The 18,508-nt window shown below is 56.1% G+C and overlaps 1 protein-coding gene across 1 annotated transcript in view; it reads left to right on the top strand.

The window, feature by feature from the left end:
- The window catches only part of NIBAN2 (niban apoptosis regulator 2), a 50,229-nt gene that overhangs the window by 20,911 nt on the left and 10,810 nt on the right, over positions 1-18,508 (top strand). The window contains exons 2-5 of the mRNA XM_010951144.3: positions 9,680-9,810; positions 14,861-14,989; positions 16,774-16,879; positions 18,076-18,243. Of these exons, the coding sequence (XP_010949446.2) occupies positions 9,680-9,810; positions 14,861-14,989; positions 16,774-16,879; positions 18,076-18,243 (534 nt within the window). The remainder of the gene's footprint in view (positions 1-9,679; positions 9,811-14,860; positions 14,990-16,773; positions 16,880-18,075; positions 18,244-18,508) is intronic.

The following is an 18,508-nucleotide window of genomic DNA, read 5'->3' as shown; positions in this document are numbered from 1 at the left end:
GTAGGTAGGATTGAGATCCTGGACCGATTTGGTGTCACGTGTTTGCGGGCGGCAGTGTGCCAGGCCCTGTGGTGGGTGCTGAGAATTCAGTGATGGATGAGCCCAGCGAGAGCTGTTACGAAGAGTGTTGCATGACAGTCTCCTGTATGTTTCCACATCCTTGAGAACCTGGGTTCAAGTCCCAGCCTGGATTCAGGCTCCTCCATGTGACAGCTGGCTGGCTTTGGACGAGCCGCTGGTCCCCACAACCTGTTTCCTCAGTGGGGTGGTATCTGTACCCACCTGCCAGGGCCCAGTGTCAAAGTGAAGCCAATCCCCCTGCAGAGGGCTGGGTGTCACCAGCCAGCATTGTGCCTCACCAGCTGTACAACGCCAGTACAACGCCTCCTTAACTGCCCTGTGCTTCCGTTTCCCGCTCTGTCCGCGGCAGTGAGAGGACCCTCCCTCCCTTCCTGGGCCGTTTTGATCTCCCACGTGAAGCACGGAGCTGGCACACGGCCAAGTGGCAGTCATTCCTGGACTGTGGTGTGCTGTGGGCTCTGTGTTCCAAGGAGAGGCTTCTCCTTGTTAATAACTGGCCCCAGGGAAGGGGTGACCCAGCAGAGGGTCCCTTCGGGGCCCCTGAGGCTGACGGAGGGGAAGCCTCGAGGGTGGCAGCCACCTGCCTGGGGAAGACGGACGCGTCTTGCACATTCTCTTGGCCCCTGTGTCGGGCATGAGCCTCGCTTTCTGGGATGAGGAATCTTTGGGGCGTGTGTGGGGAGCTGTATTGCTAAATGAGGGTGGTGGCTCCCCACCGGGGGTGGCCCTGGCTTCGGATCGCTGCCTCTGGCCTCTCACTCTGGGCTCCCTTTCCGTTTCTTCTTTGTGCCAGGCCCTGTCCCCGATGTGGTGGGTGCTGCCTGAGGGAGTCAGATGGGGAATAGCCCTTTACCTTCTGTGAGGGTAGGTGCAGGTATCACCCAGCCTGGGGACGTCCTGGTGGGGAGGGACAGTGCAGTGGAAGGCTGCGGAGTGAGGTGAGCTCAGCAGAGGAGGGCAGGTGTCTCTGACCCAGAGAGCAGCCTGTGGAGGGCCCCATGGCAAGGAAGAGCACTAAGGGAGGGGCCTGTGGGTGCTTGATCTTTGTTCTGAAGGCAGTGGGAGTCATGGAAGGTTGTTGAGCAGGGGGTGTTCAGAATGAGAGTTGTACCAGAAAGATCGTGTGTGTGGGAAGGAGTGGAGAGGGTTAGAAATTTGGAGGCTGCAGCAGGCATAGGATGGGAGGGGCCTGTGGGGTCAGTGACTAGAGATACAGTCTGGGCTGAGCTGTACTGGCTTCTTGACCAGACCCTCATCAGCTAAGAAGCCCATCTCACCCCAATGGCCTCCAGATGGGGAGCAGGGTGCAGCTGGGGTGGGAATCCTCTCAAGTCCAGAAGTAGGATGACCCTGGATCTGTGCCTTGCCATCTCTGGGTGCTGTCCCCCTTCTGGACAAGGACTGGCTTGCAGGGGTGGGGCCCTCAGCTGTCCTACCCCTTCCTGGCTTTGGTCCTGCAGGGCTCCAACTGCTTGTTCAGGCTCTTCTCATGGGCCGGCTGCCAGTCCCCCTCCCCTGCTGGCCAATGGAGCCTGTCATTACCCTCCTCCTCCTGGCTTCCTCCTTGATTACAGGTCCTGAGCAGGAGCATTGTCAGCCTTCCTGACAGTGGCCACCTGCAGGACCAGTGCTGTGAGGAGCTCCTGTCCATGGGGGCTGGCAGTCTGGAAGGTGGAGATGAGATGCATTTGCCCAAAGCTTGGTTCCCTGTTAACACTCAGACTGTTCTGGGTCCATATAATTTACAAGCTGTGTGACCCAGAGGAGTCACTTAACCTCTCTGGATTTCAGTTTTCTCCTATGTAAAGTGGGGACAACACATAAAATAACTCATGTAAACGTGGAGCACCATACTGGGTGGGGAGGAGCTGCTGAGCAAGTGGCCTTTGCTGTTACATGTTAGTAGTGACAGTAGGGGTGGCCCAGCAGAAGTGCCTGGGCTAGGCACTGGGAGCCGGCATGCCAACCCAGCTCTGTCAGGACATGCTGTGTGACCCTAGGAGAGTGTCTGCACTGCTCTGGACCTCAAGCTTTCCCTGCTTTCCCAGGCAGATAGTGGAGATGGTGGTACTCCGGACAACTCTGTGACACAGAGAAACGGAGTCCCGGCCCCTGCTCTGCCTCTGCGGTTCCTTCGGCTCTGGGGTGGGTGGGGTTGGTATCTCTGGCTGCCTCCTCTCCTCCCCTCACCCCCCTGCTCTGGCCTGCTCCCCCTGCCACCCACCCCAGCCCCATGCTCTGGGAACCAGGCAGGCAGGTTGTGGGCTGCCCCGCCCTGCAAGGTGCTGCTCTCCTGGTTTCTGTCGGCAAATCTCTCAGCCCTGAAACTGGGCTGGCTTCATGGGTGAGGTGTGTCCCTGGAGCCCACTGGAGGGACCGGATGAGCCAGGGACCGGGCTGGCATAGTGCCCTCAGCTCGAGCCAATATAGGGCTGGGACCAGCGTGAAGCCCCCATGTTTGACACAAGGTGACGTGATCTCGGCTGGAGATCATCGTCTTCGTCCTGGTGCCCCGTCAGCATGGGAGGGTCCCGGACCCCGGCTCAGACCCTGCCTCTGCTGTTCCCCAGGGACTTGGCAGGCACTCTCAGTTCTCTGAGGCTCAGTCTCTTCATCTGAAGCATTCCTCAAATTCAGGCATCACCTGCCTCAGGGCCGAGTTGAGGATTGGTGGGGGCTGATCACGTAAAAGATTTAGCACAGGTGTGGCGTGTGCTGGGCTTGGGAGGGCTGTGAGAAGGCAAGGAATCTCCTCAGCCCAGCACCAGAGGCTCTCCGTTCTCCGAGGTCCCCTGCACTCCTTCCTCCCATCCTCAGTGCAGCAAGTCCTTTCTCTCTGAGCCTCATTTCCCTCTCTGTACCATGGCCGCCAGAGTCTCCAGGGAACTTCAGGCCACCTTGGGCCCTCCCCAGTTCTTACCCAGCCCCCACTGTCTGAGCGCAGGAAGTAGCGTGATCCTTAACGATCCTTAACGTTGTCAGTTTGGAAAATCAGAGATTAATGTTCTTCCGGCCGCCTTGCTGGCTGTTGGTGCTGATCCTGGGGTTGGGCCAGGCCAGGGGATGCTCAGCCTCTGTTTCAAGGGCCTCTCCCTGGGTTAGAGGAACTTTGGACAAGAGATGCTTTATAGGAGCCCCCATAATGACATGCCTCCTCCTTGCCAGGGTGAAGTGTTTTATACTCGTTAGCTGATCTTATTATAAAACCCAGTCAGGCAGATAGGGGGAAACAGAGGCTCAGAGAGGGGAAGTACCTTGGCCAAGGCTGCACAGCGAGTCGGCAGCAGAGCTGGGACTTGAACCCAGAGCCTGTAGGCCCGGTGAAGATAGTACCCTGTTTGCAGGTGGGGGTGGTGCTGAGTCTCCCTGTCCCCCACCCCCATTCCTTTGTCCAGCCTGAGGGGCCTGTGGTCAGTTCCCACTCAGAGCTGACTCACCAGCAGCTCAGAAATGGTGCTGAGGCCAGCATCCCAGTCAGCTCCTGGGGTGAGCAAAGCGCTGATTAGATCGTCATTGAGATTTTAGATCAGCTGAGCCAACTGGGACACACCTGCCCATTTTGCCAGTAGGAAGATTGAGGTCCAGAAAAGACAAGTAAAGACCTAGTATGTGTTAAGATTCCCTGCCAGCTCTGACCAGACAGGGGCTGGAGACCCTGGACTTCAGTCTTGGCTCTGACGGTTGCCAATTGTGTGACCTTGGGAAAGTCACTTTGCATCTCTGAACCTCAGTTTCTTCATCTGTAAAATGGGGATTGTAAAGCCTGCTTTACCTGCCTCTAAGAAGCAGGCAAAGACCCAATAAGAACATGTATGGCAGGGCTTTGGAAATTGTGTTGTGTATGAAGAGGCTTCATGGGAGAGGGGCTTGTGCAGGCTTTGGTGTGAGACAAGGTTTGAGACCCATCTCTTTCCCCTTCTAGGCTGAGTGTCTTTGAGAAAGTCACCAGGTCTCCCTGAGGTTGTTTCCTTATCTGTAAAGTGGGGATAGTATTGTCTGTTAGCATTACCTGAGTTGTTGAACTAGCATAAGTCCTCAGTGGAAAGGTACCCCCATCACCTCCGGGAGTTAGTTCTGGGGGCAGAGTCAGGAAGACTGGCTGGTAAGGAGGCACCTCTGGGTCACCCTCAATGGTCCCAAAGGGTACAGGCTTTGGAGACAGAGTTCTAGTCATCTGGGGGGCAGAGGCATCCTAAGAACCAGAGATCCAGATGTAAGAACCCTTTTACAGCCAGCTCCCTGAAAGGCTTGACTCCAAAACAGTGCACACATGTGGTAGGGAGTGAATTTCACCCTGGCCCTCACATCCTGTGCAGCGGCCTCTTCAAATCTGAGTGGAGCCCACCACCTTCATACAGTGGATGTGGCATGGAGATGGAGGCCCCAGGTGGGCAGTGGCTCCCTGAGGTCGCAGAGCACAGTGGGGGCTGGGCACGGATTCCCAGAATTCCCGATCTGCCCTCTTGCTCATAAGGGAATCAGGACCCCACAGGTGGGCCCTTCCTGGGACAGCCCCACAGAGGTGCTCAGGAGGTTTCATTGACTGGTGAGTGAGGTGACCTTCCGTGAGTCATTAATCTTTCGGAACCTTGCTTTATACACCTGTGAATGGAGAGTTTACTTACCTATATTGGCCTTGGGGCCATTTGAAGACTCTTGATGTGTGTTTCAGGCCTTGCATCTGAGTGGGGTGAATTTACCTCCCAGTTCTGCAGGATGTGCTGGCAGAGGGGACAGCAGTTGGCTCTGGGCTCTTGTGGAGGCTGGAGACTGTGCCAAGGGAGCCCCACTAAGGTCAGGTGGGAGCCTGGGTTCCTGCGTGTTCCTTGCACACGGCCCGGCGTTCCCACCCCCCACCTTTGCCTGGAAAGTTCCTTCCTCCTGGAGGGCTGTCCCTTTGTTGGAGACCTACTTATACTTATCATTACTATTTTTGTGATCCTTTTCCTGGTTCTTTTAAAAAAAAAAAGTCTTTATTGGATCTTTTTCAAACTATAAAAGTTATACCTGCTAATTAATAAAAATTTCAGTCTCTTACTATTGTTGTTACGAGCTGAGCATGGTTGTGAGTAATAGTAACATTTGTGGAGGTCCTGAACCGAGCACTTCACATGCACAGTACTGTGAATGGATTCTGTTATGCCCATTTTACAGGTGAGGAACTTGAGGCTGTGAGTGAGCTAGGCAGCTTGCAGGGCTGAGGTCTTCAGAACTGGGATTCTGACCCCACCTTGTGCTCCTCACCAGGAGGCTGGGGGTCTGGGGCTGGAGAGCAGGCTCTGTCAGGCCCGCCTGTACCTTCACATCTGCCAGCACCTGGGGCTGAGTCAGGGCAAGGAAGGCGGGGGTGATGTATGAGAAAACGTGGGAGGTGGGTGAGGCCGGCACATGCCCTCAGACTGCTCCGCCCCAGCCTTTCTGTAGCTCCCAGCAGCAACTGGATCACTGCAACTTGCGCAGGACACCTGGGGTCGGCTCGGCCTCTGGAGACAGGGCCACAGCCTACTTCCTCTCTGCCCTCGGCAGGGAGGGATGCCCTGGGGGGCCCTGTGGATGGTGGTCAGAGCTGGGGTCAGCAGGAGGTCCACAGGCTGTGGCCAGAATCCCAACTGCCTTGCTCTGGCTGTGTGACCTCAGGTGAGCCCCTCACCCTCTCTGGCTCACAGTCCTCTTTGGGGTGGTCAGGTCCCAAATCCCTGGCATGTGGTGTCCCCAGAAGCCATGGGAGGAAGCAGTAAGAGCTGGTATGGGCAGGTGTGGAAGAGGGGGGTGCATCTGAGGCCTTGGGGACCACCCACAGACACCCAGGCAGGGATGCCGTAGTGGGTTTTGAGTCATAAAACCTCTCTGGCGGCCCCAGGGAGACAGCCACTGCAGGGTGGCAGGGAGGGAGAGCGTGGGGTGCTGAGCAGGCCTTACAGGGAGGGAGTGGCCTGGGCCGTGGCCCTGGGCCTAGCAGGCAGGAGGAGCGTGGAAGTCCTGCCCTCCCTGGTGGCCTTCTCCAGGGTGGCAGTGCCTGCCTGCGTCCTCCTCCAGTAGTATCTGGCCATAGAGGCTGCTGGGGACCCTGTTCAGGGCTCCTCCCCTGGGAGCCCTTTGTCACTGGAGGGGACTGGACCGTCCTCCCCAACCTGCCTCTCTCAGGTCTTTCCAGCCCTGACACATAGGCCCCTAACAATGCCGAGTCCTCATCCTCTGCCTCCATGACACTTCCTCTGTACCTAGCACGTGGCAGTTCCTCCCAAGCTGTCTTAGGACATCTCTCAAGAATGCTCACAGGGCTGCCAAGAAGCTATCCTGTGGCCCTGTTTCCCCACGGTCTTCCTTTCCAGGGCTCCCTCTGCTGCCAGACTTAGGCTGAGTTCCCTGATTTTGCCCGGGACCCTTCTCTCAGTCCTTCACTTCTCACCTTGCAGTGTCTGCAGTCCTGGCACAGAGTGGACACTCAGTAACTGCTTGGCGAGTGGACAGCCCCCCTTGCGCAGCACCTGCCTAGGTCAGGCCCACCCTCCCAGGGTCCTTAGACAGATACCAGCCTCCGTCCCCATCCCAATCCATTCAGCTCCTCAGTCGGAGAGATTTGGGTAGTGAGAGATTCCGTACTCTCTGCTGATCTGTTTGGTTCTGGAATCTCAGGTGAGAGTTTGTCAGAAAACAGATCCAGGTCCATATAGATCTCGAGTTTGGGTAGCAAGGCATGCCTGTAGTTGCAGTTGGGTGGAATCAGGGCTGGGGCTGCTGCAGTCTAGGGGTGCAGGGCCCATGGGGGCTGTTTCTTTTCCTGTTCCTTTGAGTGAGGCACCCCACGTTTCTGCCTGTACCCTCTCCTCTCTCCACCCTCTGCCGGGTGACGACGACTCTCTCCTCGTGCCTTCTACCCCTGACCCTGGTCCCACAGCCTCACGTGGTTAACTTGTCTGCATCCCAGTGTGAGGGGTCTAGAATGAATTTCCCTCTTGCCCCTTACTCTGCCCCTCTCAGCCCTGTTGCTTCAGGCCTGTCAGCCTCACTTCTCATTTCTGGCTCCATCTGGTCACCTCATTCTGGTTTTCACTTCCTTGGCCTCTCCTGGCTTACAGTCCTGGGGGCCTTGGTACCCCTCTGTGGGATGCTGCCTGGGCCTTCTCCTGACTGGGCCTCCCCTTCCTGCCTCCTCCCCAGTCCAGCCCCGGGCTTTCTGTGCCCAGACACTCCCTGCCTGGACAGGATATCTGGGCTTGGCTGACCCGGCAACTAAGAGCATGCCGTGGGTCAGTAAACCTAGGTTTGAGTCCTGACACTGGATGCAGCTTCCTCCTGGGCCTGGCTCCTCAAGGATCAGGGCAGATTCCAGCCCTTCTGGGAATAATGCTTCGTCTGAGGCTGGGTGCACCAGGGCGCAGTCAGGCCTCCTAGAGCCATGGCCGCAGGACCCTTGAAATCCGAGGGCCAGGCCCCCCTATCCTGCATGCTGGGAGAGTGCCCTGGGGTGTCCGGTCATTTGAGGCAGTTGGGACAAAATCCTGGGCTGAGGTTGAGAATCTGGCTCTTCAGTCCTGGGTCTGCAAGCCTCCTCAGCCCTCAAATGGGGAAACGATAGCACTGACTCCTTAAGGTTTTCATGAAGATTCGTGGGGATCGTGCACGTAAACCTTGCCCACCCACTGACTTGGGTTCACAGTAGACGGTGGCGACGATGATGATGATTACATGTTCCATCAATGTGACTGTTGTCTACGGTCCTGTTTTCTCTATTTGGCTCCGGTTCATTACCCCCTTTCCCCCCTCATCCTGCCTCATCATTTTTCAGAACAATTTTCGTGGTCTTTGAGAGAGCTCTGGTTGTTTATAGTTTTTAAAAAATAGGCATTCAAAGCAAATTCCTCATTTGTTCTCCCCTTCCTCCCCCCAAAACAGAATCTGAACACACACGACCTCATTCCAGGAAAGGGGAGCACGGGCCTGTGGAGAGGGACCACAGGCCAAGCTGCCTCTGGAAGGAGAGTAGGGAGGGGGCCTGCCCGAGACCCTGGGTGTGGGATGTGGCACATGCTCTTAGATGTCCTCCCCAGCCACCACCTCCTGGCTCGGACCCAGGACTGCATTCCAGCTATGACACCCACTAGCTGTGTGACCTTGTGCCAGTGACTTCACCTCTCTGAGTCTCAGTTTCCTCCTCTGTAAGATGGGGATAGCAGCAGCCCTACCTCATAGAGCTATGGAGAGGATTAAAGGAAATGCTGTCCTAGCGGGGTGCCCTTGGTATTCAGAGACCAGGCGTGGGAGGGACGGTGTCTCTGAGAAAGGACCAGGTCTTCAGAACCTGGAACCCAAGACTGTCTGAGGTGGCAGGACCTGTTTATTTTTGAGTCCAGTCCTCTTGGTGTGCGGGCGGACACTGAGGCCTAGAGAGGGGAGTGCACAGTGGGCCAACGTGAATCCCAGGTCTAGATTCTCCTGCAGCTACTCCGGACCGGGAAGTCTCGCCCAAGGAGAAGGCCCCCTGGTCATGGGCCACAACCCTCTCTGAACCTCAGTTTCTTCATCTGTAAAAAGGGATGCAAACAACAGTGTCTGACATGTGCTGGGCCTGCTCTGGCGCCCTAGGGTGCCCCTTCTCTGTTCAGAAACTGCTTTAGTAAAAGAAAGAAGCAACAGCCAGTAAAAGCAAAGTGGTTGTTAACTTGGTAGATGAGTTAATTTTAGAATGTTTATTTTTCACTGTGAAAGGAATCATGCTTGTAGAATAATTCAAATGCGGTACAAATGAATGAAGCAGAAAATGAAATGCACTCTGTACTCATTCCCACACCCAGATGCGCCGCCCTTAACAGTCTGGAGGGCTGCCTTCTGGACCTCTTCCTTGAAGTCTCCAAGCGTCAGTAACTCACTTGCACGTACAGGAATGGTTTTCAATGAGATGATATTGAACGTGTGATTCCTCAGTTCTCTTTACATGACAGAGTGCAGACACCTTCCCTTTCTTGGTTCTACATGTACGTGGGTCCCCTCCACTTGACTGTCCCGGGTGAACTGTTAGGTGTTGAATCTTTCCCCCTGTGTACAACTGGCTTGTTTCTGGTGGTTTCTGGTGCATAGTTGCCTGCTGTTCTCATGTGAGTTATGTGGGCTGCGTTCCTAGAGGAGAGACCGTGGCACCAGAGAGCTCGACGCACCCTTAGAACCGTGCACACGGCCTCAGTCTCCCTTGAAAGGCCATCCTGGTTTCCCACCCACTAGCCCTGGTTTAAGGTGCCTGTTCTCCACGTCCTGGCCGGTCTGACCCTGGGGGAAAATGGAATCTTGGCTCCTTTTTCGTTTGCTGGCTGGCTGGCAAGGTTGAGCATCTTTTCACTGGTCTGTTGGTTTCTTGTGTCTTCTCTTTGGTGGTTTCTCTGTCAAGGTCATTGCCCTGTTTCCTGCCCAGAGGCTCACCCAGGTGTGTGCAGGTGAAATGCGCAACTCTGGCCAGAAGCGCAGCACAGAAGCAAGCGTGGAGCTTGTGCGGACAGTTTTACAAGCTGGAATTTCGGGCATTGTGGGTGCCCCTCGCCGGGGTAAGGTCGCTGCCGGAAAGTTACCATGCCAACCTCAAGGCCCATTTGTCCTTCCCTTTCAGAGAAAACCGGGAAGATCCTGACGGAGTTCCTCCGTTTCTACGAGGACCAGTATGGCGTGGCCCTCTTCAACAGCATGCGCCACGAGATCGAGGGCACCGGGCCGCCGCAGGCCCAGCTGCTGTGGCGCAAGGTGAGCAGCGGGCGCCGGGCCGGTGCAGGCGGGCTCTGGCACCAGCTCAGCACGCGGCCTCGGGTGGGGCCTTCTTTCTCAGGCCTCGGTCTCCCATCGTTGTGGGATGGTCTCTAAGGGTCCACCCAGCTTCCGCATAGGCAGATGACCTGGTGATGTCCAGGCCCCTTTATCACAGTGGGTGACCCCTCCCTCCCACAGCCCCTCCATCAGCAGAGCTGGAGCTCTGAGTCACCACGACAGGCCAGGGTGCAAGCCCGACTCCTGTTACAGTCCATGTGCCCACGAGCTAATTACCTCACCTTGTGGGGCCTCAGTTTACTCACCTGTGAAATGGGATGAGCACATCTTTCACACCAGGTGGCTGTGAGGATAAAAGATTTGTCAGCTGGGTGCCCGGGGTTAGGGCAGGTGCCTGGCGAGTGCCGGCTGACACTGTCATCATCACTGGCCTTGTCATTAGCCCCTTATCAGTGGTAGGATTATGTTTGCACAGTAAATATTTGTCAAGTGGGGACTGGAAGCTGCGTGGCTCTGGCCTGGGGGGTCAGCATGGGCCAGAGGAGGCAGGCAGGGCCTCCTGGGGAGGAAGGGGATCCTATGCTCAGCCCTGGTGGGCTGTGGGTGGGAGAGTCAGGAGCACAGGTGGGCTCTGGTGCCCGGGTCTGAGCAGTTGGGGTGAGAGGGCAGCCTTTGCTCCTCTGGGGGTGGTGTGGGGCCCCGTGTCAGCCCAGGAAGTCCTGTTGGAGGGCACTGCATGTCCCAGGGCTGGGTCATTCCCTTGCGGTGACCTTCACCCTCTGCCCCCTGGATGGCTGGGCAGGTGGTGGGAGGTGGGTGATGAGGAGGAAGGGTACCAGCCCCTCTCCTCTGCAGGTGGCCTGGCCTGGGTGGCCAAGTGGCAGCCCAGAGGTTACTTACTCCTGGCTGGGGGCTCCTGGACAGTGCACCCAACAGCTTCTCTCTGGGGATCAGACTGGCTGGCTGAGCTGGTCCCTCTGGAAGTGAGGTCTGAACCAGGTCAGCCAGGCAATCCCAGTGGCTGACTCTCAGGTCATCCGTGGCTGAATTCCATGGTTGGTGAGCTGTGAAGTTGCCCTGACACACCTTGCCACACCTCCCCACAGTCCTTTTGTCTTCCTCTGGGCTGCCCGGTCATCCTGTGCTCCGGCTTCAAGGTGCTGGGGTGGTGCCTTAGCTGAGGAATGGAGGCTGGAACCCCATGGTCTGGAGGGGAGGAACTCAGGGGGCCCTGGATTCAAATCCTCTTATTAACTGGTAACCTTCAAGGCTGTCTCCTCATCTGCCAAATGGATACCTCCTGCCCAGGGCTGATGGTTCAGTGAGAGTAAATGGCATGCAGGAAGGGGGAGCAGTTGGGATTACTAAGGGGGTGTGAGTCCCTACTTGCCAGGTAACCTCAGACATGTGGCTTCACCTTGCTGAGCCTCAGTTTCTTTTGTCTGTGAGCCAGCATTCAGAGAGAAGCCATCGTGGGCCAGAGGAGTCAGAGCAGCGTTGTGGGGGTGGGGGTAGGGGCTGTGAAGGTTGGGTGGGATTTGGCTTATTGGGAAGTCCTCTCGGGAAGGAGGACAGTGTGGGCAGGGGTGAGGGTGTAGGGGGTTTGCAGGGGGGCGACAGGAGGGGGCAGAGTGGAAAGAGGAGCCCGCAAAGGCCCTGCCCTGGAAGTCCTTTCGTTCCTCCCCCAAAATCACGTGATTGAAAATGTGCCTGTTTATCATGAGACTGAAGGGCCTCACAGAGGCTGGCGTCCCTTGACCTGGCTTTGAGGATTTGTTACCCTCCAGTGTCTTCGCAGCAGGAGGAACAGCTGGAGGAATCAGGTTGGGGGCTGGAGGAGCTGCTGCTAAGACTCAGGGATTTCCCAGAGAGAGCGACAGGCAGGCCCCTAGTCTGCATCAGGTCAGGTGCTGAGGCCACGCTGTCCTTGCTGCCCCCAGACACTTGGGAGACAGACAGTAAACAGCCTTTTGCACAATGAAGTGGGTGCTACAAAGGAGACAACAGAGTGAACTCTGACAGTGGGGCCTGACTTGACTGGGTAGCTCAAGGGGGCTTCCTGGGAAAAGGGCCATTTCAGCTGAAAACCTGATGGGAGAAGGAATATCAAACCAAGGCAATGACATGTGCAAAGGCCCAGAGCTAAGCCTTTAAATGGCTTTCCCAGGATACTGGAGGCAGGACTTGAGCCAGGTTCCAGATTCCTAGCCAAGGGCTCTTTCCTCTTCGACCCCCAATGGAAGAGAGGTCAGGGCCTCTCAGAGCATCACATGTCCCTTTGATTTGGGGCCCAAAAGAGACTGTACAGTCTCCTGGTGTCATGGCAACCTCTTGACCTCAGACCTCGTGACAATAGAGGGCAGATGTGGCCTGGCCTGGGTGTCTGGCAGGTGCATACCTGTGTAATACGAAAGATGGCCCTGGACCCAGCCCAGGTGAGCTGCTTCGAGTGGGCAGAGCTGGAATTGTTCCCCTATTTGGAAAGCAATGTCACAGGCAGCCTGGGTCCCAATAACCCAAGACAGAAGTGGGGTCGCCTGACAGCAAAAAGCATTTACTCTACATGAGAAATGCCTTTAACACTCACAGGGGGAGTATTCATGGTAGGAAAAGAGAAGTAACATGTAAGCAAGACGTGTGAGATGAAATCACTCCCTGTCCCTGAAAAGCAAGGATTTCTGGTCCCATTTTGCCACTCAGGAAACTGGCCACCATGAGGTTAAGTCATGATAATAATATAATAATAGAAATAATAATACTATTTGTCATCATCATCACATCAATCGTTTCTATTAGAAATATTAATGGTACAATTAATATAGTAATAGTAATAATAAAAACAGAAATGATAATAAAACCAGCACTTCTTTTGTGTGGGCACTATTCGTCCAGCTGGCACGACACTGCTCTAAGGGACTGTGATTTTGTCCATGTGACAGATGTGGACGCTAAGGCTTGGCGAGGCGGAGTCGCTGGTCCGGGCTCCCGCACCATGGGCGGTGGAGCTGGGACTGGAAGTCGGGCTGTCCGAGCCCCGCGGTCTGTGCTCTCCCCATTCACCATCCACCGAAGATGCCCGTCATGGCATCAGAGAGCTTCACAGAGTCCAAAATATTTGGCCTAGGCTGCTTGGGTTCTCTTTCGTTTCCTGCAGGCCTTCCAATGGAAACATGACTCTGCCATTTGAAAATCTTAAAAATAAAACCCAAACCTACAACCAGCCACCCAGTACAGGCTGTCCTAGGATCTGGAGGTGGACTTGGGCGGTGGGTGCCGAGCCCCTCTCACCTGGGAAGCCTGCCTGGGTGCTGAGCTCACGCCATCAGCACAGCCCCCCAGCACCCGAGCCCTGGGCTCCTGCTCTAAGCAGAGGGGTGGACATAGCCCAGAGCCCTGGGGGGGAGCAGGGGTCTGACCCGGGTGTCAGGACAGCTCTGTCTGCTCGCTCTTTCCAGAAAAGATGGGGATTCAAGAGCTGGGCTGAGAGTCGGGCCCCAGTCTAAATATAGGCCGCTGAGCCCAGCTTTGTGACTTGGGCAAAGCCCACTGTGTGTGTGTGTGTGTGTGGTGGGGGATGGCTGGGGCTGTGGGGGGGTTTGTGTATGGTAGGGGGAGCCATTTTCTTTTCCTGTAAATATTTTTATCCCTGGGTAGGAAGCAGTCTGCGGGGTTCTATTGTTTAAGTACAATAGGCCCTCATTTTCCAAGAATGTTTTGGCATTTCCCCTTGAGGAGTGGCAGGGAGGTTGCTGGGGAGAGGAGGCTGCCTGTGAAGATTGGGGCTGGGGAGAGGGGTGCATCTCAGGAGGGGCCACTCACACCTGACTCCAGCGGCCTGGGCGGAGCCAGAAGCAGAGCCTCGAAGTTAGGAATGGTCAGGCGCCATTAAAATCATACTTTCTCCCTTGATTACATGTGGTCTATGTTTCTTTTTGCAAAAGGCACCGTATTTGTTGTAGAACAGATAGAAGTTGCAGAGGAACAGGACGCTCAACTCTCCGAGCTCCTCCCATCCAGGAGAAAGCCTGCTCCCCTGTGGCCTCCATATCTCCTCAGTGTTGGTCTACTCAGGAAGCGCTCTCTCAGGGACGGCCATCCCCTTCCCCTCCCCAAATAAGTCAGCCAGAGGAGCTGGGAGACTGACACCACAGTGACCCCAGTAGTGGTCAAGGTGACTCCCGCATACTGAGCTGCCTGCCAGGTGCCCACTGCCTGCGGCATCTTTGCACCTGTCATCTGATGGAATCCTTGAGAGAGCTCGGTGGTCAGTGCTGTCACTGTCCCCATTTTACAGATGAGGAAACTGAGGCTCAAAGAGGTGCCGTGACAAGTCACACTGAGTCAGCAGTAGAGTCAAAGCTGGGGCTTTGCAGGAAGGTCTGGGTGTTTCTGCTGCCCACGTTGGCCACTAGTCTGCCAGGATCCTGGCCAGACAGGAACACTCCAGACTAGGGTCCTCTCCTCCCCCACCCAGACTCATGAAGACCATCTTGTCAGCTGGTGGAGCTGGGGAGGCTCTGTGGAGCCACCTTGATCAAGTTTTTGTTGCCCTGAATGAGAAACAAGCCCAGAGCTGAAGAAAGACTTGCCCAGGTGCTGGGGCCTTCCCAGTCCTGGCCAGTGGGCATGTCCCCTCTGGCTGGTGTGACCACCTCACCCACATGTTGCAGTGGGTGTGGATGGAGAAACAGCCTGCCTTGGACTCCAGAGACCTGTCCCAAGGTGTCGTGGCTGCCTAGAGCCACACGGAGTGGGATCCTGTCTGGGTCCTGTGTCATGTTTCCTGGCCTGGGTTCAGGTCCTATCATCACCAGTGCTATGCCTGGGCCCTGGGGGAGCCCCTTCACTGTCCTGAGCCTTACTTTCTTCATCTTCCAAATGAGTGAGACAGCCTTGCCTCAGTGGCCTTCTGAGAACTTGGCCAGGTCAGGATGGAGGGTGTGTGCAGCAGGGGGTGAGCCCACAGGTGTCACCTTGGAGGACCCCATTCCCGTGCTGGGCCTCATTCCCCACCCATTCCCTCCCATAGGTGCCCCTGGATGAGCGCATCATCTTCTCGGGGAACCTCTTCCAGTACCAGGAGGACAACAAGAAGTGGAGGAACCGCTTCAGCCTTGTGCCCCACAACTACGGGCTGGTGCTCTATGAGAACAAAGTGGTGAGGCCCCCGCCCCATCCCAGCCGTGGGTGCCCGCTGAGCCCCCATCTCCTCCCAGGCCTGGCCAGGCTGCTTCTTCCCTGTCTCTGCAGCCCCCCCCCCCCGCCAGCTGTCCTCTATGCTGCTTAATACTGCTTGACCCCCGCCGCCCCCCGCCGACTCCTAAGCCTGAGACTCCATTCCTCCACCCTCAGCCTGCCCCCGGCATCCCCCTCGGCTGTCGCCAGGGCCACAGCAGAACCTCAGCACCCTCTCCCACCCCTTCCCACCTCCCCACCCTTGCTCTGCTGGGTGCCCTCTCTGAGTGGCATTTCATCCATCCAGGCACCTAGCTCTCTGGGGGTCACTCTGCCTCTCCCCCCCATAACCAGCTCATCACTGGCTCCTCCCCACCCCCAAGTCCATCCAGATCTCTCCATTTCCAGGGCCCTCCTCTCCCTCAGCCGCCTTCCTGCCCGGGCTTCCTGCTGCTCCCCAGCCCACTCCCATCCTTGCTCTTCAACAGCCACAGCAAACCGGCCATCCCCTGCCCCAGATGACCCCCAGGTGGTGGTCCTTTCTTTTTCCTTCCTGATGAAGCCCCCTCTCCCAACCCCCGCCCCCGAACCCCCTGCCCTGCAGCGGGTGGAGACGTGTCCTTACTTGTTCCTTGTCTTTGCTTTGGGCCCTTGGGGAAACCCCATCTGGTTGAGCCACAGACCCAACTTCTACCAAACATTTCTCCAGAGCAGCCAAAGGACAGACTTAAGTGCCATCTGTTTTGAGGCAAATCAGTGTTAAGAGTAACAGAGTCCAGAGCAACCTGATGCCCCAGGCCAGCGGTTCTCAAAATAATAGCCTGATCAGAATCACCTGGAGGGCTTGTTAAAAAACAGGTTCCTGAGCCCACCCCGAGTTTGACTTGGGTCTGGAGTGGAGCCAGAAAATGCATTTCTAACGAGATCACAGTGCTGTTGATGCTGCTGCGGGTAAGGGACCACACTTTGAAGTTATTGCCTCAGAGGTTCCAGCCACTCTTAAGAAGTGTGTTGAGTAATGACACCTAGTGGCAGGTTGCAGCATTGCAGCCCTGCTCTATGAGCTAGGACATCAGTACTATTTTTAATCCCTACGGGTGTAAGAAAGCAGTGCCCAGACCTAATTCTCCTCCCAGGGGGACTTGTGTGGGGCTCAGAACCTAGGAAGCTGATGGACAGTTCAGGGTAATAGTCAGAGACCCCGGATTCTAGAGGCTGACAGACCAGGCTAATCATGGTACCTACCTCTGGATTGTGAGAATTCTGTGAAATGAAGCACGCGAGGCCTGCGTGTAGTGAACACTCAGCTAGTGGTAGCTGCCGATGGGAGAGGCAGTGGAAGCGGCAGTGGTGATAACACAGCGATCATCTTAGCCGTGCTTACCGCCTGGCTGCGCGAGGCACGGTGCTACACGTTTCCTGTGGATTATCTCACTTGGTAGTCATGCAGTCCTGTCAGGTAGGAACCGCTATTCCCCTGCTTTTATATATGAGAAAACTAAAGCACAGGAGGTGAAGGAACCTTATCCTCAACATCACACAGATAGTACTCAGTGGAGCCAGGATCTGAGCCCAGAGCCTGGGTCCAGGTCACTGCACCATGTTGCCTCTAGTCTCTGTGATGGTCAAACTCCTCTTCCTCTTCCATCCCTCTCATCTTCCTCCTTCCCCTCCCCCTCCCCACCTTGGGCAGGCAACACTGAGATGGGGTTTGGGCTTGGCCAGACCCGTAATCCCCAGGGACCATTTCTCTTGCCCGCTCCACAGGCTTATGAGCGGCAGGTCCCACCCCGAGCTGTCATCAACAGTGCAGGCTACAAAATCCTCACTTCCGTGGACCAGTACCTGGAGCTCGTTAGCAATTCCTTACCAGGTAAAGGACCAGGGGTTTTGGCCAGGGGAGAGGGTGCCCCTGAACCTAGAACTCCAGAATGCACGTTCGCAGAAAGGCCAGCTGGGCTTCGAGCTGGCGGCAGGTGCCCAACATAACCTGAGCCCCCAAGGGGAGGCCTGGGAGGGGCCTGCCTGAGGCTACACGGTGAATTGGGGCTGCAGCAGTGTGGGCCCCACCTGAGCCCCCGCTCCCTGAGCCTAATGATCACAGCTGTGCAGGGGAATTCACTCCCTATCCTTCCCTTCTCTGAGTCCCTGAGAGGCTCCTGGGAGAAGATGATCCAGGTGCCCTGCTTTGTAAACTGCAAAAAGTCAATACTGCATTTGCAAGGAGCTGTGCTAGGCACCCTGTTTCTACCCCACCCACTTAGGGACTCCCAGGAGCCTTGCAGGAACAGATCCTGTCTCTCAGATGATCCCAGGGAGACCAAAGGGTGGGGGAGATGCCAGCCTGGGGGCAGCTTGTACCCCTGTGTGGGACTTGGTGGTTGCGGGCTCGACAGGAGTCTGGCTTTCCTGGATTCCAACCCCTGCACTGAGAGTGCTGACCTTGGGGTGTTGTGTAGACCCCCCTCCCAAGGTGCTGTGCACGCTGAGCCCAGCACAGAGACCCAGAGGCAGGGCACAAAGAACTGCCATTGTCCTGTTATTAACAACAGTGGCGAGGTCACAGCCCAGGACCACCTATCTCACTGGATCTCAAATATCCATGCAGACAAAATAGAGAAAAATCCCCTTTTATTTATTTTCTATTCCCCACCCCTATGCCTCCCTCCCGCCTTGGATATTTAAGCCACACTTTGGCCTCCACAGCTGAAATTTGAAGGGAAACCCAGGGAGGTAATGCTCAGCCTTTGACCCTGGGGCTCTGACCCTGTATTATTTGTGCCTCACACATGGAGTTTATAACCTTACCCCAGGGAGGTGGATGCGTTACCAGCTCTAAGAAATGGGTCTGAACAGGTACTGGAGGCGTCTGAGGTTCCTTTAACCAGGCTGTGGAGCCAGAAGGAGGGAAGCCACCTCCCCCACTGACTTGCTGGTCACCCCAGGACAGGCCAGCCCTCTCTGGGCCTAAACCTGCCTCTCAGAGCGGAGCGAGGGATCAGCTGTTGGTTGGCCTCTGGCCAAGGGAAGTCGCAGAGGGCAGCTGCTCAGCAGGCACTGTCTCCACAGGGACCACATCAAAATCGGGCGCCACCCCCATCCTCAAGTGCCCCACGCAATTCCCGCTCATCCTCTGGCATCCTTCTGCGCGTCACTACTACTTCTGCATGATGACGGAAGCCGAGCAGGACAAGTGGCAAGCTGTCCTGCAGGACTGCGTCCGGCACTGCAACAATGGTGAGCCGCCTTGAGGGAGGGAGCGGGCTGCCTGGGTTATGTGCTGGATGGTGACACCTAGTGGCCGAGTGTGGTGTGGCAACCCTGCTCTATGAGCTGTTCTAATTTTCCTTCTGGGGTTGTTAGAAACCATTGTGATACTGCCCTGAACCTTCTTGCTTGATGAAAACAGTTCTGTGAGGCTCAGGAAAAATTTGGGAAAGTTTTCTCAGAGGGATGTGCTTGTTAAAAATCCTAATTCTGTCACTTTCCAGCAACATGACCT

This window comes from Camelus bactrianus, chromosome 4, assembly GCF_048773025.1.
Source record: "Camelus bactrianus isolate YW-2024 breed Bactrian camel chromosome 4, ASM4877302v1, whole genome shotgun sequence".
NCBI lineage: Eukaryota > Metazoa > Chordata > Mammalia > Artiodactyla > Camelidae > Camelus > Camelus bactrianus.
This window is presented reverse-complemented; position numbering and strand designations above follow the sequence as displayed.